This window comes from Talpa occidentalis, unplaced genomic scaffold (genome assembly GCF_014898055.3).
Source record: "Talpa occidentalis isolate TD23 unplaced genomic scaffold, MPIMG_talOcc4v2.1 talOcc4.7, whole genome shotgun sequence".
NCBI lineage: Eukaryota > Metazoa > Chordata > Mammalia > Eulipotyphla > Talpidae > Talpa > Talpa occidentalis.
Window position 1 is genome coordinate 61,196,717 of NW_023605083.1, and position 21,542 is coordinate 61,218,258.

The window sequence follows — 21,542 nt, forward strand, 5'->3', positions numbered from 1 at the left end:
CAACTTCCAGAGAGCATTAGGCGAGTTCCTTCATCCCCGGGCTCCCTTTATTGGTTCCTGCAGACTCCAGGTAACAGGTTTCTGGGCTCAATGTCTTGCAGGAGGCCGGGGGGGGGGGGGGGGGGGGGGGGGGGAGTTTCTTTCACCCCTTGGTTAAAGTCAGCTTTTCGGAAGGCGAAATCCTAAAAGAGATACTGCCTTCACCGACTGAAAACTCAAGCTGCACGCTAGAATCCCGTGGGGGACTACGCATGAAAGGCCGACTCCTGGGTTCCTTTTTATTTATTTTTTTTACTTTTTTTAAAGATTTATTTATTTATGCATACAAGAGCTGGGGTACAGGCCAGAGATGCGGGTGTGTGTGAGAGAGAGAGAATTCACCAGAGACAGAGTGGGGAGCAGAACGGGCAGACTGACTGAAATACACCGCTGAGGGGAGCAGCGGGTGAGACAGGCGAGGTCGCCATGCCATGTGGGTAGCTCCCTGGCCTGCAGGGGCTGGAACTCGCGCTGCAGAGGCTGCTGATTGCTTCATAGTGCGGTGCTTAACCCTTTGGCCACCAGGGAGACCCGGGTTCATTTTTATTGATTTCTTTCTTTTTTTCTTCTTCTTCTTTTTTTTTAATTTATTCAAGAGCCGGGGCACAGGCCAGATGCGCAGGAGGGTGAGAGGATTCACCAGAGACAGAGCAGGGAACAGAACAGACAGACGAAATAAACTGCTGAGGGTAGCAGCAGGCAAGACAGGAGACAGGAGAGGTCTGCTCGCCATTGGGTTGCTCCGAGGCAGGCGGGGATAGAACCGGCACTGCAGAGGCTGCGGACAGCTAGCTCACAGCGCTGCGGTCAACCGCCTGCGCCACCGGGGAGGCCCTATTGATTTATTTCGTAAACACTCAAAGTGTTTGCACTGGGATATTTTAAATAGATTACCCAATGGCAGATCCTGTTCTAACTGCCTAGTTGTATTAACTTATTTAATTCCAAGAACAACCTACAACGAAGATGGTGTTACTGTCCTCATTTTATAAAGAGGAAAACTGAGGCACAAAGAAGTTAAATACCTTGCCAACGTTGTAACTAGTAAGTGGCAGACCATTCAAACTAAAGAGTGTGGCATCTAAGTCTATACTCTTACCTACTATGTTAATTCTGACAAGGGACCCCATGACAATTTTTAAAGTTCCTCACACGACTGTAATGTGTGCCCACTGTGTGTATTCATATCTGGGGCAAGTGTGGGTGTGGGAGCAATCTAAAATCCTGAAAGAGCTCTAGATCAGAGTTTCAAGCTGCTCATTTCTTTTTGATACCTGGGGTCAGGTCAATTAAGCCCCCAAAAGCCATTTCCTCCCTGTCAATGGGAACGATAAAAATAGAAGCCCTTGTCTCAGGGTTCTGAGAAAAAGAGGAAGTTCTGGAGCAATGCAAAGTCCTTCTGTTCTCCTGTTGGAAAGGTCCGGGATTCACACCTACTATTCCTAATATATCTGAAACAACATAAGGAGGAGGAGGAGGAGGCAAGAAGAGAAAGAAAGAAAGTCACAGGCAGGCAAGTAAAAAAGAACAAATGAGAGAGAGAGAGCCTTTATTTAGTACTCAGTGTGTTTATGCTTCAAAGCCCTGCAGGTTAACCCTTTTCTGTTTTCATGAAGTTTTTATATTAATTTTGACATAATTCTTGTTTCTCTTCTAAATATAAAGTGATTGTTATTCAATTCCCAGGTTAAAGAAAAATGTTGCTTGCTAAGATTGGGAAACAAGGGCATTCAGTAAAAAAGAAAAAAAATAATTCTTTCCATATCATGTTTTGGGTGTCAGGCCACATTCCGTTTTTCAAGTGGTCTTTGGACTCTGACTCTGTAAATATTTTGCTTCAGTTGTTCTACATTTTGCTTTGTTTAACTTCTTTTTCCAGGCATGCAGAGATTAGGATTACAAATTATGGTCCCAATTGCTTTCAGTATACATTTTACACGAGTCAAGCTCCCATTATGTAAGAACAAGTCCCAGCCTCCCTCCCAAAAAGTTTGAGTTATTTCTAGAGTGTCCCAAAGGGGGTGACTTACATAAACCCAACCAACATGAGTGAACCAGCAAAACCACCTGCTGCCCACACAGCTTAGCTCCAATGAGTCCAATACCCTTCATAAGACTGCCAGTGCTTGTGATACTCTCCTGATCCTGGATACTCCCAAACCCAAGCAGAGCTGGGTTCCACTCCATGATGGGGAAGGAAGCCCTTCTCTCTGACTTACTGATTCTGTGCCCTGTTGTCACCCAAGCCCTAAAACACATCACTTGGGCCCAGTGTATTATAACACTCCTCATGAAGACTTCCTTCCATGTCTGCCTTAATTACAGGGGCTCAAAGTCCATCCAAAGAGTGAATGAAAGAACAAAGACCAAACCATCCCCTCTGTCCTCCTCCAACCAAAGACTGAGCTCTCTTCCTCTAGTTACAAAATGAAAGCTCCCATGTTACACAACAAAAGCTCTACAAACAAAAACTGACATGTGTATGCATTGCACATGACAAGTCAGGAGTAATGTTGCCTAAATTGCGTTGGATCCTAGCTCAACAAATCAAAAATGCTCTGTCATAGTGTTCTGCTTCCAAGTCTCAATGAGAGGCAAAATGCCAAAACTGTTCTGATGACCAAAAACAATAGAACTGACAGATCTCAGCAGGATTTCTAGTTAAGAATAGAACTCTAGGGTCCTCCCTAGTGGTGCAGCGGGTTGAGTGCTGCGCTGTGGAGTGGTCCGCAGCCTCTGCAATGCAGGTTCAATTCCCGGCTGGCTGGGGAGAAACCCACATGGTGTGGCAGACGTCTCCTGTCTTGCCTGCTGCTCCCCTCAGCAGTGTCTTCGGTCCGTCTGTGTATTCTGCTCCCCAGTCTGTCTCTGGTGAATTCTCTCACCCTCCTGTGCCTCTGACTATACCCCAGTTCTTGTATAAATAAATAAATAAATCTTTTTTTTTTTTAATAGAGGCATGTTTTATTTATTTATTTATTTATTTGTTTATACAAGCACTGGGTACAGTCAGAAGCGCGGGAGGGTGAGAGAATTCACCAGAGCCAGAGCGGGGAGCAGAGCAGGCAGAAGGACCGAAGTACACTGCTGAGGGGAGCAGCGGGCGGCAGGAGAGGTCTGCGCGCCATGTGGGACCCTCCTCCGGTGGCCGGGGAGCAGCTGGGGATCGAACCGGTGCTGCGGGCAGCTTCGCAACCCAGCGCTCAACCGCTGCGCCACCGGGGAGGCCCAAATAAATAAATCTTTTTAAAAAAATGGAACTCTAATAGAAATGAAGGCTGAAGTACTAGATCTAACTAGATAAATGTTTGTATTACCTTACAAAAGGCTGGTTCCATAGGATTTAGCTCATCCCTCTATGACTACACACCACTGCAGACCAAGTCCATGATTGACATGGTTTGGCTTCATTTCTGTGTTCCTAGCACCTTTTACACCATAGGACACTCATAATACAGAGGAGATGCTTGCTAAATGTTTGCTGAGCAAGTGAGTGAATGAGAGGTTTCCAGTCATAAAATAAAACACCCATTTGTGCTTCCTTCCAGGGATGATATTGAAACACTGTGCATATTTCTTCCTAAGAAACAGCTCTTAAACAGCCTCCTAGGGGCCTCCCGGGTGGTGCAGCGGCTGAGCGCTGGGTCGCAAAGCTGCCCGCAGCCTCTGCAGCACCGGTTCGATCCCCGGCCGCTGGGCAAGGGCCCCACATGGAACGCAGACCTCTCCTGCCACCCGCTTCTTCCCTCAGCAGTTTACTTAGTCAGTCTGTCTGTTCTGTTCCCCGTTCTGGCCTCTTGAATTCTCTCACCGTCCTGCGCTTCTGACTGTACCCAGTGCTTGTATAAATAAATAAATAAATCTTTAAAAAAAAAAAACCAACAGCCTCTTAGGGTTCAGAGCAGAGAAATATTAAGATAGATACTAGGACATAAGACCTACAAACTAAATTTGAGAAGGACATAACCAGTCCACTCAAATCTCTGGCCCACAGGACGTAGCTTTTTGATATTCCCTCTGCAGTGCAAGGCTACTCAGGTATTTCTTTGCTGGCCCCACACAGTAACTCACTCCAATGACCTTTGGGTAGAACACCCTCCATGGATATCCAGGATACAGTGATGGTGAAATGGATTCAGAATAGTGGATCAAGCTGACCCTGGGATCATGTGGTTGTTGGCCTTCCTATTTTATGCGTCAATGAATTTCCTAATCAGTTTAGTCAGATTTAGTTGGGTTTTATGCTTGCAACAGAAAGCTTTCTGGCTGATAAGATGGTAATACCTCCATCACTGGTTACTGTGAGGATGAAGTTCTGTGCCTGGGACATATTGAGAACCTGATAGTTCTCTCTTGTGTCCTGGGGTCAGTCTTGTGTCCTAGAGAAGCCAAGAGGCATTTCCCAAATAGCAATACATGACCACAGACTCCCAAGGTAGCAGGACAACAGCTCCAGAGATAAAACACAGGCAAAGAGGATTCTCTAGGACATCGTATCTCTGTTAGGAACTCCAAGTATTCCTGCAAACATTTACTGAGTTGTTCTGAGCACCTACCTACTTTGCACAAAGTCCTGTGCTTATAATGGAATGTATATATCACGCATAAAGAAGTGGTAAGTCAGGAAGAAGGCCAGTGAAAATATAATCAAAAAGAGATGCATTCAGATTCCAAATGTAAGTTACCACTTCCCTTGCTAAATCCATGGCAGACATTGTTAATCACCAAACTCTTAACCACTGAGCCCAGATACTACCTCAAATCCTCCTCAGCAGAATATTCTAAGGAACCTTTACTAAGTGAACAAAGCAGGCACGCACGATGAAACTTGTTTGCCTTTCCTACTAATAGGAAAGTGTCTGATACTAGCTACAATTGGCAGATACTAGCTACAATAGTGTCTGATACTAGCTACAATTGGCAGACTAAAACAATTGGCTACAATTGGCAGAAGATGACCAATCTAGAGGAAGAGTTTGGGAATCATTGAGTTTTATTGTTCTATTATTTTTATTTCAATGACTGAAGGACAACTGACGCAAACAAGTCTGATACCACCAGGTCTTGCCTAACTCCCTCGGAACTTCCCCTTCTACCTCCTCTCTGCAGACTGGGACACATGACCCCTACTTACAGTTACAGGTCGAGCCGGCTCACTGAGTGGAATGTAATCTTTTCTGCCTCCAGATTCCTGTCCAATGCTCTGTGCCCTCCAGCTGCAGCTGACATTGTAGGCCATATCAACAAAGACAGTTTTACTAGCTCTGGAAAAGTTTAGTGAGGCAATTCAATCGACCCAACTAAGGCTCACATACTCAGGAGAAGGCCAGATAAATAGAAAGAAGCTTGGGCAGTTCTTTGGAGGGAGAGGGGGACTTTGTTTTAAAGTTTGCAACCAAGTTTGTTAAGGAGGATGGACATCTGCAAGGTAAATTTTGTGATTTACAAGTATGGGTTGAAAGCCAGAGTGGACTGTCCAGAAAGTAACCGGTTCTTCAGTTTCCTTCATGGGTGCCTTTTCATCTTTGCAGGAGTGACTTACATTTTATCGGGAACAGTTGAAGTTTGAAAGTTAGGGATCAGATTTTGGAATTCTTAGTCTACCTCTTCCTTGGCTTTACTCCCACCAATATACTCAAACTAAGGCTGAAGTCACCCCAGTGTATAAATAACCAGCCTTCTGCTGCCATTCACAGCAAGACAAAACCAGAAAATGGTGGATTCATTTCAAATTGGCCAGACTAATCCCTCTTTATTCATAAAAGATCTTTACTTGAGACTCAAATATGTGGGCTTGGAATCCTAAGTATCACTTGTTTGTACACTCTTGGTTTGTATACCGATGTCACCATAGCATCTAACTGGTTTCTCCGTCTGTCAATTGAGCATAAACTTTTATTTATTTATTTAATTTTATTAAGGTCACAGCCTCCCATTAGGTATTGCCACTGCAGTGCACCTACCATTCTCCTTCTGACTTATTTCTCTAAGCATTATCCCTTCCAGCTCCATCATGTTGCCACAAATGGGCTCATCCTTTTTGATCTCTGAGTAATATCCCACTGTGTGTATATATCACATCTTCTTGGTCCACTTATCTGTTTTGGGGTTCTTAGGTTGTTTTCATCATTTAGCTTTTGTAAATAGCTCTGCAATAAACATGGGGGTGCAAATTTCCTTTCAAATTACTATTTTTGAATTTTGGGGGTACTGCCTAGGTGTGGAATTACTGGGTTGTATAGCAGGTCCATTTTTAATCTTTTGAGAACCTCCATATTGCTTTCCATATGGTCTGGACCAGTCTGCATTCCCACCAGCAGTATAGGAGGGTTCCCTTTTCTCCACATCTTCACCAGCATAAACTTCTAGTCTCCTAACCTGTGGGAAACTCTACTATGATTTGCAAGTCCCTCTATGAAGCCTGCTCACCCTTCCTCACCTCTCCCTACTCCCTACTTCCTCGCCTCGTCTTTATCCTCCAGCAGTTTAGTGGCAAGAATAATGGCCCCCAAAGTTATCCTGGTCCTAAGCCCAACAACTTGTGAAGTTATCTGACATAATAAAATACACTTTGCAGATGTGATTAAATTAAGGAATTTGAGGCTTTATCCCAGGCGATTAATCTGGATTATACAGGTAGAGCTTATATGTAATCACAAATATCTTTGCCAGAGGACAGGAGGGAGGTTAGACTGCAGTAGAGAAATATCTGACCAGGGAGCCAGAGAGATTGGAGTGAGGAGCCCACAGGCTAAGGGATGCCAATAGCTATCAGCAGCTAGAGAGGCAAGGAAGGACTCTCTCCCCTAAAGCTCCCAGAAGGAACTAGACCTTCCAACATCTTGATTTTAGCTCTGTGAGATTCACTTCTCAAACACTGCAGGAGAATAATTTCTGTTGTTTTAGGACACTACATTTATGGTAACTTCTTACAACAGGAATAGGAAATGGGTAAGTTTTGACAATGGTTCCCCAACATTCTGCTGATCTTTCTTCACTGTTGCTCTTCCCTCTCTTGGAGATGGCACTCTTAAGATTGCCACTCCTTAAGATTCAGCTTCAATATAACCCCCTGCTTTCCTGGTTGCCCCAGGCTGGGTGAGGATCCCTGCTGCAGGTTTGTACCACACGTGGATTCCCTTTCCACAGCAGTCATCAAAAGGTATTGTCATGGTGTTTATGTTTCTGACCCCAATTTGCTTTGAGCCTTTTTGGGTAGATATCAAGGGCTGGACTTCCTGTAGTCCCAGTAAATACTTATTGAATGAATGAATGAACAAACAGGAGGTTAAAGGTTCTTGCCTGAGATGTAGGTGACTTTCATGTCCCCTTCCTACAGCTTATCCCCTGGTCTTTGCACCTGCGACTGAGCTCTAAGAACTAAGGCAGACATCAGCCAGCGTCAAGTCTAATTGCTGGGCTACCCACTGAGGATACTATAAGTAAATCCCACAGCAGACACCTATAATATAAAAACCTGACAAAATGTTTGGTTTTGGAAGGTGTATGTGTGAGGATTAATCTACACAGCAGAACATGGTGATGCCTAATTCTTTATATGCCATTCCATGATCTTCTAAACTACTCCCCAGTGGTACCAAAAACTCAACTATTACATTCTGCAATTTCCATACCTCCCTGATGATTCATAAAGCTGTGACAAATTCATAAGCTCTAATTATTGCTAAGGTACAATATGATATAGCTACTTATAAAGGCTCTTAATTGAAATTCTTGGAGCTAGCTATGCGCTATTAACCAAGTAATACACTTTAAATGGGATTATAGGCCTTCATTTGTTGGTTGATAAAGCTATTAAATTGAAACCATAAATGCAAATTTATTTTGCAAATTGTTTCTCTAAAAGGATTTTTACCTGCTACTGCAACATGATTTTCTTGTCAGACAGAAAGGCTGTCATCTTCTCCAGTGTCTGTGAATTTCAAGGAAACTTTACTGATGAAAGGATGTAAAACAAATAAACAGAAAAGGAAAAATACACCAGGGCAAGGCAATAAGGAATTATAAACTAACTTTAATTACATCAACAGGAAGAATTTCAAACCATGTTGAGAATTTATATTTTAAAGTTTAAATCTAGTTAATATAGTCTAACTATAACATAATCCTCTATAGGTAAAAGTATTTGTGATGGCAAATGGACAGAATGATCATTTAGGTAAAATCTAAGAATATTGCTGTGATTATTTTATGTAAATAGAAATGTGTATCTTTATTAGTAAGGTACCACATATCTTAGAGTAAAAATTCACACAGTACAGGCTTATAAATATACATAATTCTCAAAATCAATCACAATTGAACATTACTTACACAATTATTATAAAACAAATATAACCCATCAATGTCTATTTAAAGGCATTGTTTTTATAAAATAGTATTTTGCAGTCTCAAAAAAGTATATCAATACTCCTGGAGTCAGATTGTTCCAGCATATCAGCACATCTGTGGGAATAAGGCATGTGAAGAAGCTGCACTCACACTTCCAGGTGACCAGGACATTCTATGTGATGAAATGGTAACTGCTCCAGTGACCTGGATGAAAGTCACAACCACCGCAGCCCCCCATAACCCTAGAGAACCACTTCCTCTCTAGAAGGATGGAACTGAACAGCTATTTACCTAACAGCAACTATCCAGGGGGAAACTGAAAATATTAGTCAAGCATCAGTAAATTTTAAGTGAAAAATCCCAAAGAGCTTGATGATTTGCTTAAATTTTCAGTTATCTAAAATCACATTAGCATAGCCACTATTTTCATGAAAAAGAATTGATACTTAAGTCATCTATTAAATATAAAACAACAAAGTCCAACTTGAAACTAAAAATTGAATAACTAAGAAATCTAATTAAACACAAAACATATACAGGTTGCATCAACATGCCACTTACTCAGTGAACACTAGCCTCAGTTTCTTAACTAACAGTATAGAAAAGTCAAATCCAACAGTGACACTTAATCCGTCCTTAACAACTCATTAATGTCAAATGGAGGAGGCAAGGCTTTGTGAAGGATCCAGGAATCCTTTCTACAAACTAAATTATATAAACTCAAGAGTGGTTTTGCCTGTAACACGCACAAGTTTCTTTTTCTCTTGGGTTTTAAAGTTTCAAAATATCAGAAACAGAAACAGTCCCAACAAAGACCGTCAAATGGTCATGGTATATACATATAGACACCCATGTATAAATACACGCCTCATCATGTATATACAAATATACATATATGTACAAGCACATGAGAGTGATCAAAATATTCACTAAACATAACCAATTCTGTTTAGAGAACCAGGACATACAATTATATACAGCAAAGTATACACATCTCAGCATTGGACCTATTGCAGGGGCCTTCAGTTTTCCAATACAATACACAGGCAGAAACCATAGTCACATGTGCAAAACACCCCCATAGTGTAGCAGATTTCAATAAAACTTTAAAAAAATGTCTAACAGGGAAATAAATTACTCAGAAATATTATAATCTCCACCATAATGAGCAGCACAGTGGTAAAAGATATTCACCGTGGCCACAGTTTATGTGAAACAAAACTGTTGCCTAGCCAGCTCTGACTTTACTGTGCTTGTTTTGCATCGGCATCAGAAAAATATACTAGATGGTAACTACCTGGGAATGCCGTTATCAAAAGAAAAATAAATTAACTCTAATTTATTTATAAAGTACTAATTTCCTGTAACAAATTCCTGATGGTTCCTTGGTCAAGAATAAGTCCACGGGGCGTCCCTGGTGGTGCAAGGGGGTTAAGACGCAGCACTCTGAGGCTGTCCACAGCCTCTGCAGGATGAGTTCTATCCCCCGCTGGGGAGGTGATCCACATGGCGCAACAGACCTCTCCTGTCTCGCCCACTGCTCCCCTCAGCAGTGTATTTCAGTTAATCTGCCTGTTCTGCTCCCCATTCTGTCTCTGATGAATCCTCTCACCCCCCCACAACTCTGGCCTATACCCCAGTTCTTGTATGCATAAATAAATAAATCTTTAAAAAATAAAAAAGAAGAGTAAGTCCACAGAACAAACCAGCCTGCTGCCTGTGAAGCCAAAGAATTATTCATACCCTTGAAAAAGATTTTATAAAAATAATCAAAAGAAGAATATTTGTGACCCATGAAAATTGTATGAAATTTAAATTTCAAAGTCAATTAAATTTTATTGGAACAAAGCCATGCTTGTTGGTTTATATATTGTCTACAACAGAACAGCTGGAACAGAAACTACAAAGGCTAAAATATTTGTCATCTGACCCTTTACAAAAAAAGTTTGTTGACCCCTTGGCCGGAACCAAGATTCACTCCCAGCCTCTAAGGTAATGTCGGTACCTGAACACAGACAATAAGCTTAATTACAGAACAAGTAGTGAAAACCATCTGGGATGGAAATCCACCCCTGAGTTGTCCAAACTTTCTGATTTCCTTAATGACAAAAGCCAACTTCAGATAATTAGATATTGTTCCTGTACTTTGTCTAAAATCATACTTATAAGCTTATCTTTGACACCACAGTGGAGTAACAAGAATGCGCTGGGTTCCACATTAGAGGGCCTGGGTTTCAGGCAGGTCACTTTTAAGAATTAACTAAGACAAATACATCCTTCCCGGCTTATTCACTCTGTCTATTGGGAGAAAAAAAAAATATTGAAAGCACGAAAATGCCTGGTAAAGTAATTAAAATGTTTTTGAGAAGAAAGTTGATAGCAAGTGAAATGTGTCCCTTTCCCTAAATATAACTATAAACAGTCCCCTTATTTATTGTAAATTAATTACTAAAGGGGAAGGGAACTAATTTGAATGTGAATAATGGGTTCCTTTTAATGAATGTGCATGAAGACATGAATGTATGGGTAACCATATCACCTCCGTAAGTCTCAGCTGCCCCCTTTTAAAATAAGGGCATTGGATAAAATGGTCTCTACAAACTTACCAGCAGTGGTAATTTATGCTAAATGACTTGCCTCAGTTACTTCATCTATGAAATGGAATTATAGAATGTACTTCTTAGGGTTGTCATGAGGATTAAGTGAGTTAATCCATGTAATGTGCTTAGAACAGCACTGAATGCATTTAGCTAGTAGCATTACTCCATTTGGGCATTTTACAAAAATACTCTGATTGGCATCTCCCTGTAACAAGTACATTGTTAGAAAATGGAATACAGAGATAAAATAGAAGTTGATTCTCTTATATTGAGTAAGAATGAATAAAATTGAAGTCTACAGATTTTAACATCATTAGCATGTCTATAAACTGATGATTCTCTGACATGGTCAAATGCTATTCTGCATCCACGGTCTGTTAATTCCTATTTCTGAGCAATGATATTAAAAATGTCAGCTATGTTTTACAAAACTAGACAGCATCATTACTAATGATCTTCCCGTTTATGTTTCAAAAGTCAGAGCTCAGTATTTGCTAAAGGAATGGCTATGGCTTGATCAGAGGTGAAAGAGTATAAAAAGTTGCCCAGTCTGGCAGTGTATATGAAACACAATCCTTCTGAACAAAACAAACTTGACATACAGGTAGTTTCATTTCTCTATTCATTGAACAGATGTTTTCTTGAGTCCTCACTGACCAAGGTTTAGAGTAGAAAATTTGGAAAGGTGGCATGACAAGACCGGAAACTGGAAGTGAGGGTAAAGATGATTTAGATCATCAAATAACTAGCTATAGAAATGAAAAATCTTTAGGCCTGGCTGGGAAGAGAGGATGTGGAACTTTTGGCCAGTGTAAAAGGCTGCTTTAGAAAACACCCACAGGTGTGAAACAGAGATGAAGGAATATAGATTAAGGACCATTATGGAGAATCACCATCCTCTTCAGACCTATCTAGTCATGCCATAGAAGTAATTAACCTAACAGTTAACAATTCCACATAGAAAGGAACACCTTCCCCACGGAAAGATTACATTAGAACATGCCCGTCCCTTCCAAACATAGCTCTCCTGCCCACCTGTGACTATGTAGGCATCTCTTTTAACAAACCTGTCCCTTTTAGAGGCAGTTCTTTCTGCCCACTTGTGTCTGTACAAGTGTCTTCTCCTTTCCTTTTTTTTTTTTTTTTTAAATAATAAGCCTGCCCTTTTGGATATAAACAAAAGTTTTTGCCTCACAGGGAAACTCATCATGTGCTGCTGCAAGGGGAACTCTAATGAAATTTATCAGAGGTAATCCAAGGACCCCACTCTCTGAACCCAACACCTCACCAAGTTGACATCACTTACTAGGTGGTAGTATATGTTACAGTGATGGGTAAGAAGAAAAGGTTCCTGTTTAGGGAGTTAGCAGGGAGAATGATTTACCAGTGACAGTAAAGTGTGATGAGTAACAGGATAGGGATATCCAGTGTGCTATGGGAACATTTGCCAGAGACCTAAAACCTACCCTGTCCAGGGGGTTGGAGGAAGAAATAGGTAAGCTGTGATCTGAATGATTAGTTGGAGTTCAGCAAGCAGTTAGTGTGCAGTGTCTGGGCACAAGGAACACCGCGAGAGGTGAGAAAGCAGGTTCAAAGAACCGAGAGCAATTGTTTTGCTGGGACATAAAAAATGAGCAGCGGTGTCAAAAGATGATATTGGAGGTGATGAAAATAGTTTGCATTTTACCTTAATGGCAAAAAGAAGTAATTGAAAATTCTAAGCACAAATATGCAAAACGGGTAATCGGAATAGAAACAATTGGTGAAAAAATTAGCTTGACTTGAAATGTACGTGAAAAGTAAGCAGAAAGAAAATTTCATTCATTTATTCCTTCCCTGCCTGCAAAAGAGACAAGCTGAAGTTTCTCTTTACTTTTAGCCTATTTATACCTGAAATATTGTACACAAAGAGTGAAATATAAAAATATTTCCTTTCTTATTTACAATGTGGGTGCCTGCATACTCAGTATCCTCACTCCTGAACAACCACTCTAGCCTAGAAGGGGCTTCACCGACCATCCTCAGCCATGACTGGAAGGCTGAGTTACCCGGCCATGATGGTCAGGTGGAGACCTGAACCAGGTGGCTCGTGTCCTCTCAGTACCATTGCTCACCTGATGTTAGGTAACTTCTCTGCATCTGCAATGAGGATTATTTCTCCTGCTTCACTCAGATGCTCTCAGTCAACTGTGCAATGTCACACTCAATGTTTACCTATTGCCTTGTTTCCTTATTTTATTATTTTTGTTTAATTCCAGAAGAATATGAACGTTCTTCCCACAGGAGGACGGTCACCCCGCATGAATTCCAAGGTTGGTATTAGAAATCAGCCTCCAGTGATGTTTAATAACAAAACCTCCAAGTTGAAGCCAGTGTAAAAGCACTGGGAGCAAGCAAGATGACTCTGGAACTCTACAATGTGTGTGACTATGCCCATAGGCTTTTTTCCTTTAAATGAGCTGTTAGCGCAGACATTGGAACACAGGAACACCTGGGTTCCTTTAAAAAAGAAAATGCATGAGGTCAAGTCATTATGATCAATGACTGAACACTTTGAATGGATACTCACTTGATATGAATTCACTTTAAGGGTCACTTCCCATTTTCTAATTAAGAGGAAAAAAGCCTCATCTTTAAAAAGTTTCTACTCCAAATTTCCAAAAATGTTTATTTGCTATCAAAATGACTTAAACTTTTATTAAGGTGATTTGCCTATTATAATATGTATTTAATAATATTTAGTGTATGCTGACTGTGACAACAGAATTAGCTGTCACCATGGGTGAATACCTTGGTTTATAAAATATAGTGGTAGAAGAATCCACATTCTAACTGCTAAAATAGGCCCATGTTTTTATCATTAATCTAATTTTACATTTTCAGCAACACTCACAATTTCATTTCTACCTTTTCCAAACAGCATTAAAAAAGGTTTTCTCATTTCAAATAAATATGAACTATTTCCACATCATTGTAGTTTCTCCCATTCTCCCTATCACTGTGTAAATAGCCAAAAGCATTTATGGTTCATAGATTTTGAAAGATCTTCTGCCTAAAAGATTGTGCACTTAGGGATATCCAGGCTATCCAGTGACATTCTTCTTAGCAATTCACCAAATAACTCTCTTGGTGGTGTGATTGGAAGAGTGAAGGTTATCTAGAGCCATGATTTCTACACCTTGCTCTTTCTCTGCCCTCGGCATTATCCGATGGTGTAGCCAAGGCTAATTAGCATGTGCTCATAAAAAAGACAGTTCTCCTGGGTCTCAAATCCCATTAAGATGCCAACTCAGAAATGGTGTGAGTTCACATAAGAAAACACATTTGAAAGTGCTTAGAAAAGTTTAAAGCATATTCCAAAAGTATGGCATCATTATTAAACATCTTCTTAGATGAGAAAAGAAGCCTGCCTTTTCTTCCAAAAAAACTGAAAATGTATGAGTCTTTTTTTTTTTTGAATAATAGAAGTTGAAATTATACTGCATATTCTTTAAAAATACTTTATACCAAAGACTTTTCTCATCCATAATGCGTTGGCTTCGTGGCTGTAGTTAAGGGGTTCCCATCAGTAAGTAGAAAGTCAGGGCAACAATGAGAAGCAAACAAAACGGAGAGGAGAAGGTCTGATAGGCAGCAGATGGCATGAAAATGTCTTCATACTTGTAAATACTCACAACACGCTCTGAAGTGGGCGGTGAGTCTATATCATGTCGGGTGATAGAGCCTTTAGGAAAGAAAGAAAAAGGAAGAGGGCGACAGAAAAAAAGCACAGGTTTGTAATGATAGATGCACACAACAGAAGAACTAAGTAATGCTGAATGTCTTCAATGTTGAATACATAAGTCATGATTAAAAGGATTTTGAATCAGCGATCAGTTATCAGGATTTTCTATAATTGTACATTAAGAAAGAATATAAAAATTAGTTAAGTTTATCCAAAAACACTGGTTCTCATGAACTTGCACACTTACCAGATCAATGCTACTGGGTGCTCCACAGCATCCAGTTTTAAGACTGCTCCTTGGTATTGTATGAATTCCTATCTTTAAGGTTGCTAGTGAGTTGTATCTAATTAATACTAAATAGAAAATAATATTTTGATTTCAAATGGCAAGTTACTAATTTTTTTCTCAAATATATCTTTTATATATGGATCATCAACAACTCCTGAACACACTAGACTCCTCACAAGTGGAAACCTCCCTCATTGTCTGTGGGTCATAAAGTGTACCTGCTCAGGTAAAGAAAGGGTGTGTGTGTGTGTCTGGCAGAATAGGGTGGAATGTAACACAAAGTAGGAGGATTAAGATACCAAACAAGTCTTTGGACAGGAAACATTTTTTTTAAAGCTGGTTAGAAGTGAAAAGAGAGAAATACTGTGCAAAGGATGCTTTCTAAACTGAAGTTGATTAGGATGCCTGACCTCCTAAATAATCCAGATAAAATTTGGGTTAGGAAAACTAAGGCAGATGAGTTCGGAGCAAAGGTCTCCTTGGAAATAGGGCTGAGAGTGAGGGTTTTAAAGATCCTGTGTGTTAGGGAAACTGCTAAACTCGCTGTCCATTCTTTGCTCCAGCGTCCGTGCCGGCTGCTGTTAGCACAGCTCTAACTCCTCAGGTTGGCATGAGATTTTTCTCTCAACAGATCCCAGTCATCTCTCCTACCTAATCTCACTCACTGGTCTCTCCTATATGGACTCCTAGGCTTAACTGTGTTCCTCCAGTTCTTGACTTCCTTGAGGGAAATCTAATCCCATGTACCCCTTCAAGTTCTAGCTCAAAATTTATCTTCTTTTGAGAGACCTTAAGAGGATGGGTAGCTATTAGAAGGACATTCAGGAAAAGGAAAAAAGAAAACACAAGCCTGTATCTGGGGTAGGAATGAGCCTGTTTTGTTTGGAGACAGTGAGAATAACAACAGAAGTCCAGAGCAAGCTTATCAGGCAAAGGGGGAAGGGATTGAACATTAAAGTCTTATGCCACAGATGCAAGAAAATGATCTTCTGAAGTATAGCATTTCCAATCTGTAAAGCAATTTCAGCCATGGTTTTCATTTAATGCTTGTAATAATCCTATGAAATTAATGTTATTGTCATGCCCTTTTTAGATATGAAGAAATTGCAGTTCAGAATTTAAAGGCTAGATACAGCTACCACTGAGAAGAAGGCACACCCCAAGTGTTAGATTCCACATCATTCCATATAAGCTCATTTCTCCAGAGATATAATTTATTTCCTAGGGTACTGAAAGTACTCAAAGATATAATTGCAGTTCTATTGCCGGTAATCTGGGAAATAAGCAAGTGGAAAAGGTGTCACAAATCTATGGGGTTCCAAATGTTTTCTCAATTAGAATGGGCAAAAAGGGGAAAAAAAGGTAAAAGATGAAATCTCCAGAACCATCAATGGAAACAATTAGAAGGGGGAAAAAAACAGATCAGACAAGGCAACAATTAGTTGATGAGCAACAGTAAAAAAGACACAACCAGGAGCCAGAATGAGTTCTCGTAAAAGGCCTGCAAAGAATTCACTTTCATTTTCAGTCAGGCCATTAAGCTGATCAACCAGGAGGAATGCTGAAGACACAGTGTAATTTGATTTTATCAGCCTCTAGAAGGTCTCGAGACACCCTTGGGTCTTTTGGGGGGAAAGGCTAAGGAGCCTGGCTACCCAAAGCATCACCAGGAAGCTTGTTAGAAATGCAGACTCTCAGGCCCCACCCCACACCTATGAAAAACTGTATTTTAATGATACAGCCAGGCAATTCTATGCACATTAAAATTTGAGGACTAATGTGCTAAATTATAGTATAATGTGGTGGATTTGTGATTGCCGGAATAATCATAAAGTGAGCACCAATGAAACACTCAGTGCCAATCTCTAGAGAATCTCCAGAAGTGCTTTCCTGCTCAGTGTTTCTTTATTTGGAGCATAAGAGTTATGAGTACTCACTGATGTTGCAGTCAGACAGATTTAAGACTGAATTTTAGTTCCTCCTTTTTTAGCTGTTGAGCAAGTTTCCTAATCTCTCTTCAGTGAGGATGAAGGTCCTCTCAAGGACATGTACGTTATAAATGAGGATATTCTGAGACTTAAATAGAGCCCATATCCCACATATAGCAGGCAGATAATCTGTTTCATCACAGACTCTTGTACTGCTCTGGCTAAGCGCATGTGTAACTTGTCCATTTATATGTTGAAGTGTATAAGTCCTTTTGAAGGCAGGATCATCTCTCCTTTTTCCTTTCTATTATCTCTTGCCCAATAAATAAGGAACACAAATACAGTGATATCTGGCATTTGACCCAGATGTCACAACATAAGCTTACCCTGAATGGCTGGACCCCATGCAAACAGATAATACCAACTCAAATGCAGATCGACAATTGTTTCATCTCTGGGAACATTTACGGGGCGTTTAAATCTGCAGGTGACCCGATTGTTCTCAAAAACTCCTTCTTCATCTCTGGCAGGATTTCTCTGGATTTCTTTTGCCCACTGGCCCACATTATAGAAGTGCTGGATGCGGACCCTGCCGTTGTCGTCATGGACACAGGCCATGACGTCGTCACCACCCTAATGAAAAGTGATGAAGGGAAAAGTCAAAGTTTTGTCTTTTGCAATCTTACCTGCTAGAAAGAAATTTCCCTAGACATATATTCCGTTACCTCTGTAATTTTGAAATGCACCCCAAATTCACATTTTTTTTAAAGATTCATTTATTTGTTTGTTTATTTATACAAGCACTGGGTACAGTCAAAAGCATGGGAGGGGGCCTCCCCGGTGGCGCAGCGGTTGAGCACTGGGTTGCGAAGCTGCCTGCAGCCTATGCAGCACCGGTTCAATCCCCGGCCACAGGGCGAGGGTCCCACATGGCGCGTAGACCTCTCCTGCCGCCCACTGCTCCCCTCAGCAGTGTACTTCGGTCCTTCTGCCTGTTCTGCTCCCTGCTCTGGCTCTGGCGAATTCTCTCACCCTCCTGAGCTTCTGACTGTACCCAGTGCTTGTATAAATAAATAAATAAATAAATCTTTAAAAAAAAAAAAAAAAAAAAAAAAAAAAAAAGCATGGGAGGGTGAGAGAATTCACCAGAGCCAGAGCGGGGAGCAGAGCAGGCAGAAGGACCGAAGTACACTGCTGAGGGGAGCAGCGGGCGGCAGGAGAGGTCTGTGTGCCATGCGGGACCCTAATCCAGTGGCCGGGGAGCAGCCGGGGATCGAACCGGCGCCTCAGAGGCCGCGGGCAGCTTCGCAACCCAGCGCTCAACCGCTGCGCCACCGGGGAGGCCCCCCAAATTCACTTTAAATGTCATTAAGATTTAACACCAAGTGACCAAAGTTAGCATCAGAATAGCTGACATTGAATGCCTCCCAAAATGATGTTAGGAGAATCCATCACCAGCTATATTGTATTTCTACCAAAACATAAAAACTAACATAATCACAAGGAAGTAACCTGATGGCCACAAATTGCAATTCATGCTACAAAAAAACTGGTTGGTAATCTTCAAAACAGAACAGTTGATGGGCCTCCCTGGTGGCACAGCGGTTGAGCACTGGGGTGCGAAGCTGCCTGCAGCCTCTGCAGCGCCGGTTCCATCCGCACAGACCTCTCCTGCTGCCCGCTGCTCCCCTCAGCAGTGTACTTCATCGGTCTGCCTGCTCTGCTCTCCTCTCTGACTCTGGTGAATTCTCTCACCCTCCCACGCTTCTAACTGTATCCAGTGCTTGTATAAATAAATACAAAAACAAAAACAAAAACAGAACAGTTGATGTCATGAATGACTAAAAAAAAAAAAGGCTTAGAAACTATTTCACAATTAAGAAGACTAAAGACACATGGCAGGTACTGGTGTTCTTAGACAGAACCCTAGGCCATAAAACAAAACTTTCTATCAACAACAATACTGGGGCAACTGGAAATATCTGAAAATGGACAATATATTGGACAATATTATCATATCAATGTTAAATGTCCTGAACTTAAGAAGTTGCAAAATGAGAGACTGTCCTTGATCTCAGGAGGTCCCTGGTTAAATATTTAGGGCTAAAGTGTCATAATACCTTTGATTTCATCTCCAAAATTTTCTAAAAGTGATAGGTGGTATTTGTAGAGAGAGACAAATCATGTGTTACCAAATGTTATTGTCGATGAAAAAGCTCCACAACTAGGCAGTGTGATGGCTACACCCTGTGCATGGATCAGCACCACCACAGTGTACACACTGAAATGGTTACAATGGTAAATTTTATGCTATGTATATTTTACAATTAAAGAAGTACTCAATGGTGCATCTAAATGAAGCATTTATGTAGGAGCTTTTGCACTAGCCTTGCAGTTTATCTGTAGACGAACATTTTTGTTAAAACACTTAAAGGCATTCATTAATGATAGCAATGGCCCACTGTTTGAGGAATGCTGATGACTGGGGAAACAGTGCTTGTGTGGGGTTGGGGGGCACATGGGAAACCTTTGTACCCTCAATTCAGTTTTGCTGTAAACCTAAAATTTCTCTGAAAAACAAAGTCTGATTTTAAAAACCCAATAATGCAGCCCATTATAAAAGAAGTTGAAAGCAATTAAAATGGAGTTTCATTTTGCTTTACTTATCCATTGGGGTTTGAAAAAAATGTCAACTGTGTTTCTTGTGGAACAAATAGAAGAAAAGAGAGACCGATATTTTACAAGGCTTTTAAATAGCAAATATAAAATTTGAATGCTTCTCATTTAAAGCCACTCCTCTGAGCCCTCTAACCTTAACAGCCACACAATAAGTACAAATGCACATTTACATAGGCTGACTGGGAGGTAAGTGACATAGATTCATACCCAGTGGTCTTACCAGTTGGACCCATTGTCTTACTACCTGAACCAGAAGCTCATTTTCCTGGTGACCTCTCAAAGAACAAAGCTGTGACAGCTTGGACTGCTTCCTTGGTCTCTTTCTACCCCCCACCTACACCCCACGTCCAATCTACTGGAGAACCTCATCAGTACTGACTTCAAACATATCCAAATTCTGAGCACTTCTCAAGACCCCTATGGCTATAACTCTGTCTGAGCTGCCCTCCTCTTACCACACGTGCCTCAAAGTAGGCCAGGCGAAGAGAAGAGGAAGGGTCTGCACACAGAGCAGCAGCAGGTGCACAGGTATAGAGGCCTGAGGCATTCTGGCTATTGGGAAAGCACCCTGGCTTGGTGAAGTGGCAAATGCTAGGGCTAGAGAAGAGGGAAGGATCGTGCAGAGGCACACAGAGAGAAGCAGAGGCAAGAGATACACAGCTGCCCGGGTTCCTGATGCCCTGCCTGCTCAGGCCCAGTCCTTTCTCAGGTCCAGATGTGTTCTGGCCCGGGGGGTACTATGGACGACTAAACTGCCAGACCCAAGTCTTGCTCCCCTGAAGTAGTAGTGTGTACCCACGTCTTTGCAGGGCCTCTTGGCAGAGGGGCTAGTGCACTTCCTTCCCTTCATTCTGGCCTTGGCCATGTGACTTACTTTGGGTGATGGAATATTAACATGTATGACCCAAGTAGAGGTCTCTGAAATAAGCCTCGATGGCTTTGCTCTTTTGTCTCTGCCATAAAAACAACAGTACTTGGTATGTGCTACTCCTAGAATGATTAAAAATAACTAATTTCAACCCATGGACTGAAGGTTAGCCTAGGTGAGCCCCAGTCAATCCACACACATGCAAGCAAGAAGTAAATGCTTAGTGTTATCAGCCATGTTGCTGTGGAAGCTCTTTTTGCAGGAAATAACTACTGAATATGGGTTCCAGGGACTGCTGGAACTCCTTCTCTGTGTAAATTAGAATTTTTTTTATTGTAATCAGAGAGCATAACTAATATAATCATTGCAGTGCCTTCATTAATTCATTTGCTTTGCTTTTTTGCGAAAGACAATCAAATGCCAGAAATTAGCTTCTAATATTTAAGAGTGGCACGGTAGCTTAGAGAAACAACCATTCTTTAAAATCTAAATCAGCACAGCAAAATAAAAAGAAAAATCAACTCCTAGCATGATCTGCATCTTACCATTTTCTTGTCTGAAGAGAATCCAACTGCTACCCAACCATCAGTATCTGCACTCAGTTCAAATTCCACGTCGGCCCCAATCATCCGGTAGCTGAGGAAGTAGTCACAGGTCTCTGCATTACAGCCTGGTTTCCCATACCTATAGGATATATGCAAACAGACATCATGGCTTCTTCTTCATCCACTTACTCAAAATACATTACGAGACATGTATGTCTGTCTCTACGTATGAGACAGAAGACTAAGCAATACTGTAGGCTAAATTAGATCACTGTGACTTTGGGTCTCAAAAACACAGTCTCACTCAAGGGGACCTCAGAGATGACTTGCTCCATATTATCTACATATAAGCCCAGTTCCAGAGATTGCCCAAGGTTGCACAGTCAGAGGAGCCTGCCCAAGTTTGCACAGTCAGTCAGGAGCTGCAACAGGACTCTGGGTCCCAAAACTCCCAACTAGTGTTCTCTACATTGTATTAGCATATCAAGATATTAGTTATTATTGAACTGTTTCTGAAT

At 41.2% G+C, this 21,542-nt stretch overlaps 1 protein-coding gene and 1 long non-coding RNA gene across 2 annotated transcripts in view; one reads left to right on the forward strand and one right to left on the reverse strand.

The window, feature by feature from the left end:
• LOC129144822 (uncharacterized) lies at positions 1-15,228 on the forward strand. The gene is made up of 3 exons (XR_008549513.1): positions 1-70; positions 13,250-13,303; positions 15,172-15,228. It is a non-coding gene; the product is annotated as an uncharacterized LOC129144822 (long non-coding RNA).
• The window catches only part of FRRS1L (ferric chelate reductase 1 like), a 25,378-nt gene continuing 11,996 nt past the window's right edge, over positions 8,161-21,542 (reverse strand). Inside the window, exons 3-5 of the mRNA XM_037493117.2 lie at positions 21,025-21,163; positions 17,319-17,565; positions 8,161-14,715 (exon numbers count right to left, since the gene is read on the reverse strand). Of these exons, the coding sequence (XP_037349014.1) occupies positions 14,543-14,715; positions 17,319-17,565; positions 21,025-21,163 (559 nt within the window). The 3' untranslated portion in view covers positions 8,161-14,542. The remainder of the gene's footprint in view (positions 14,716-17,318; positions 17,566-21,024; positions 21,164-21,542) is intronic.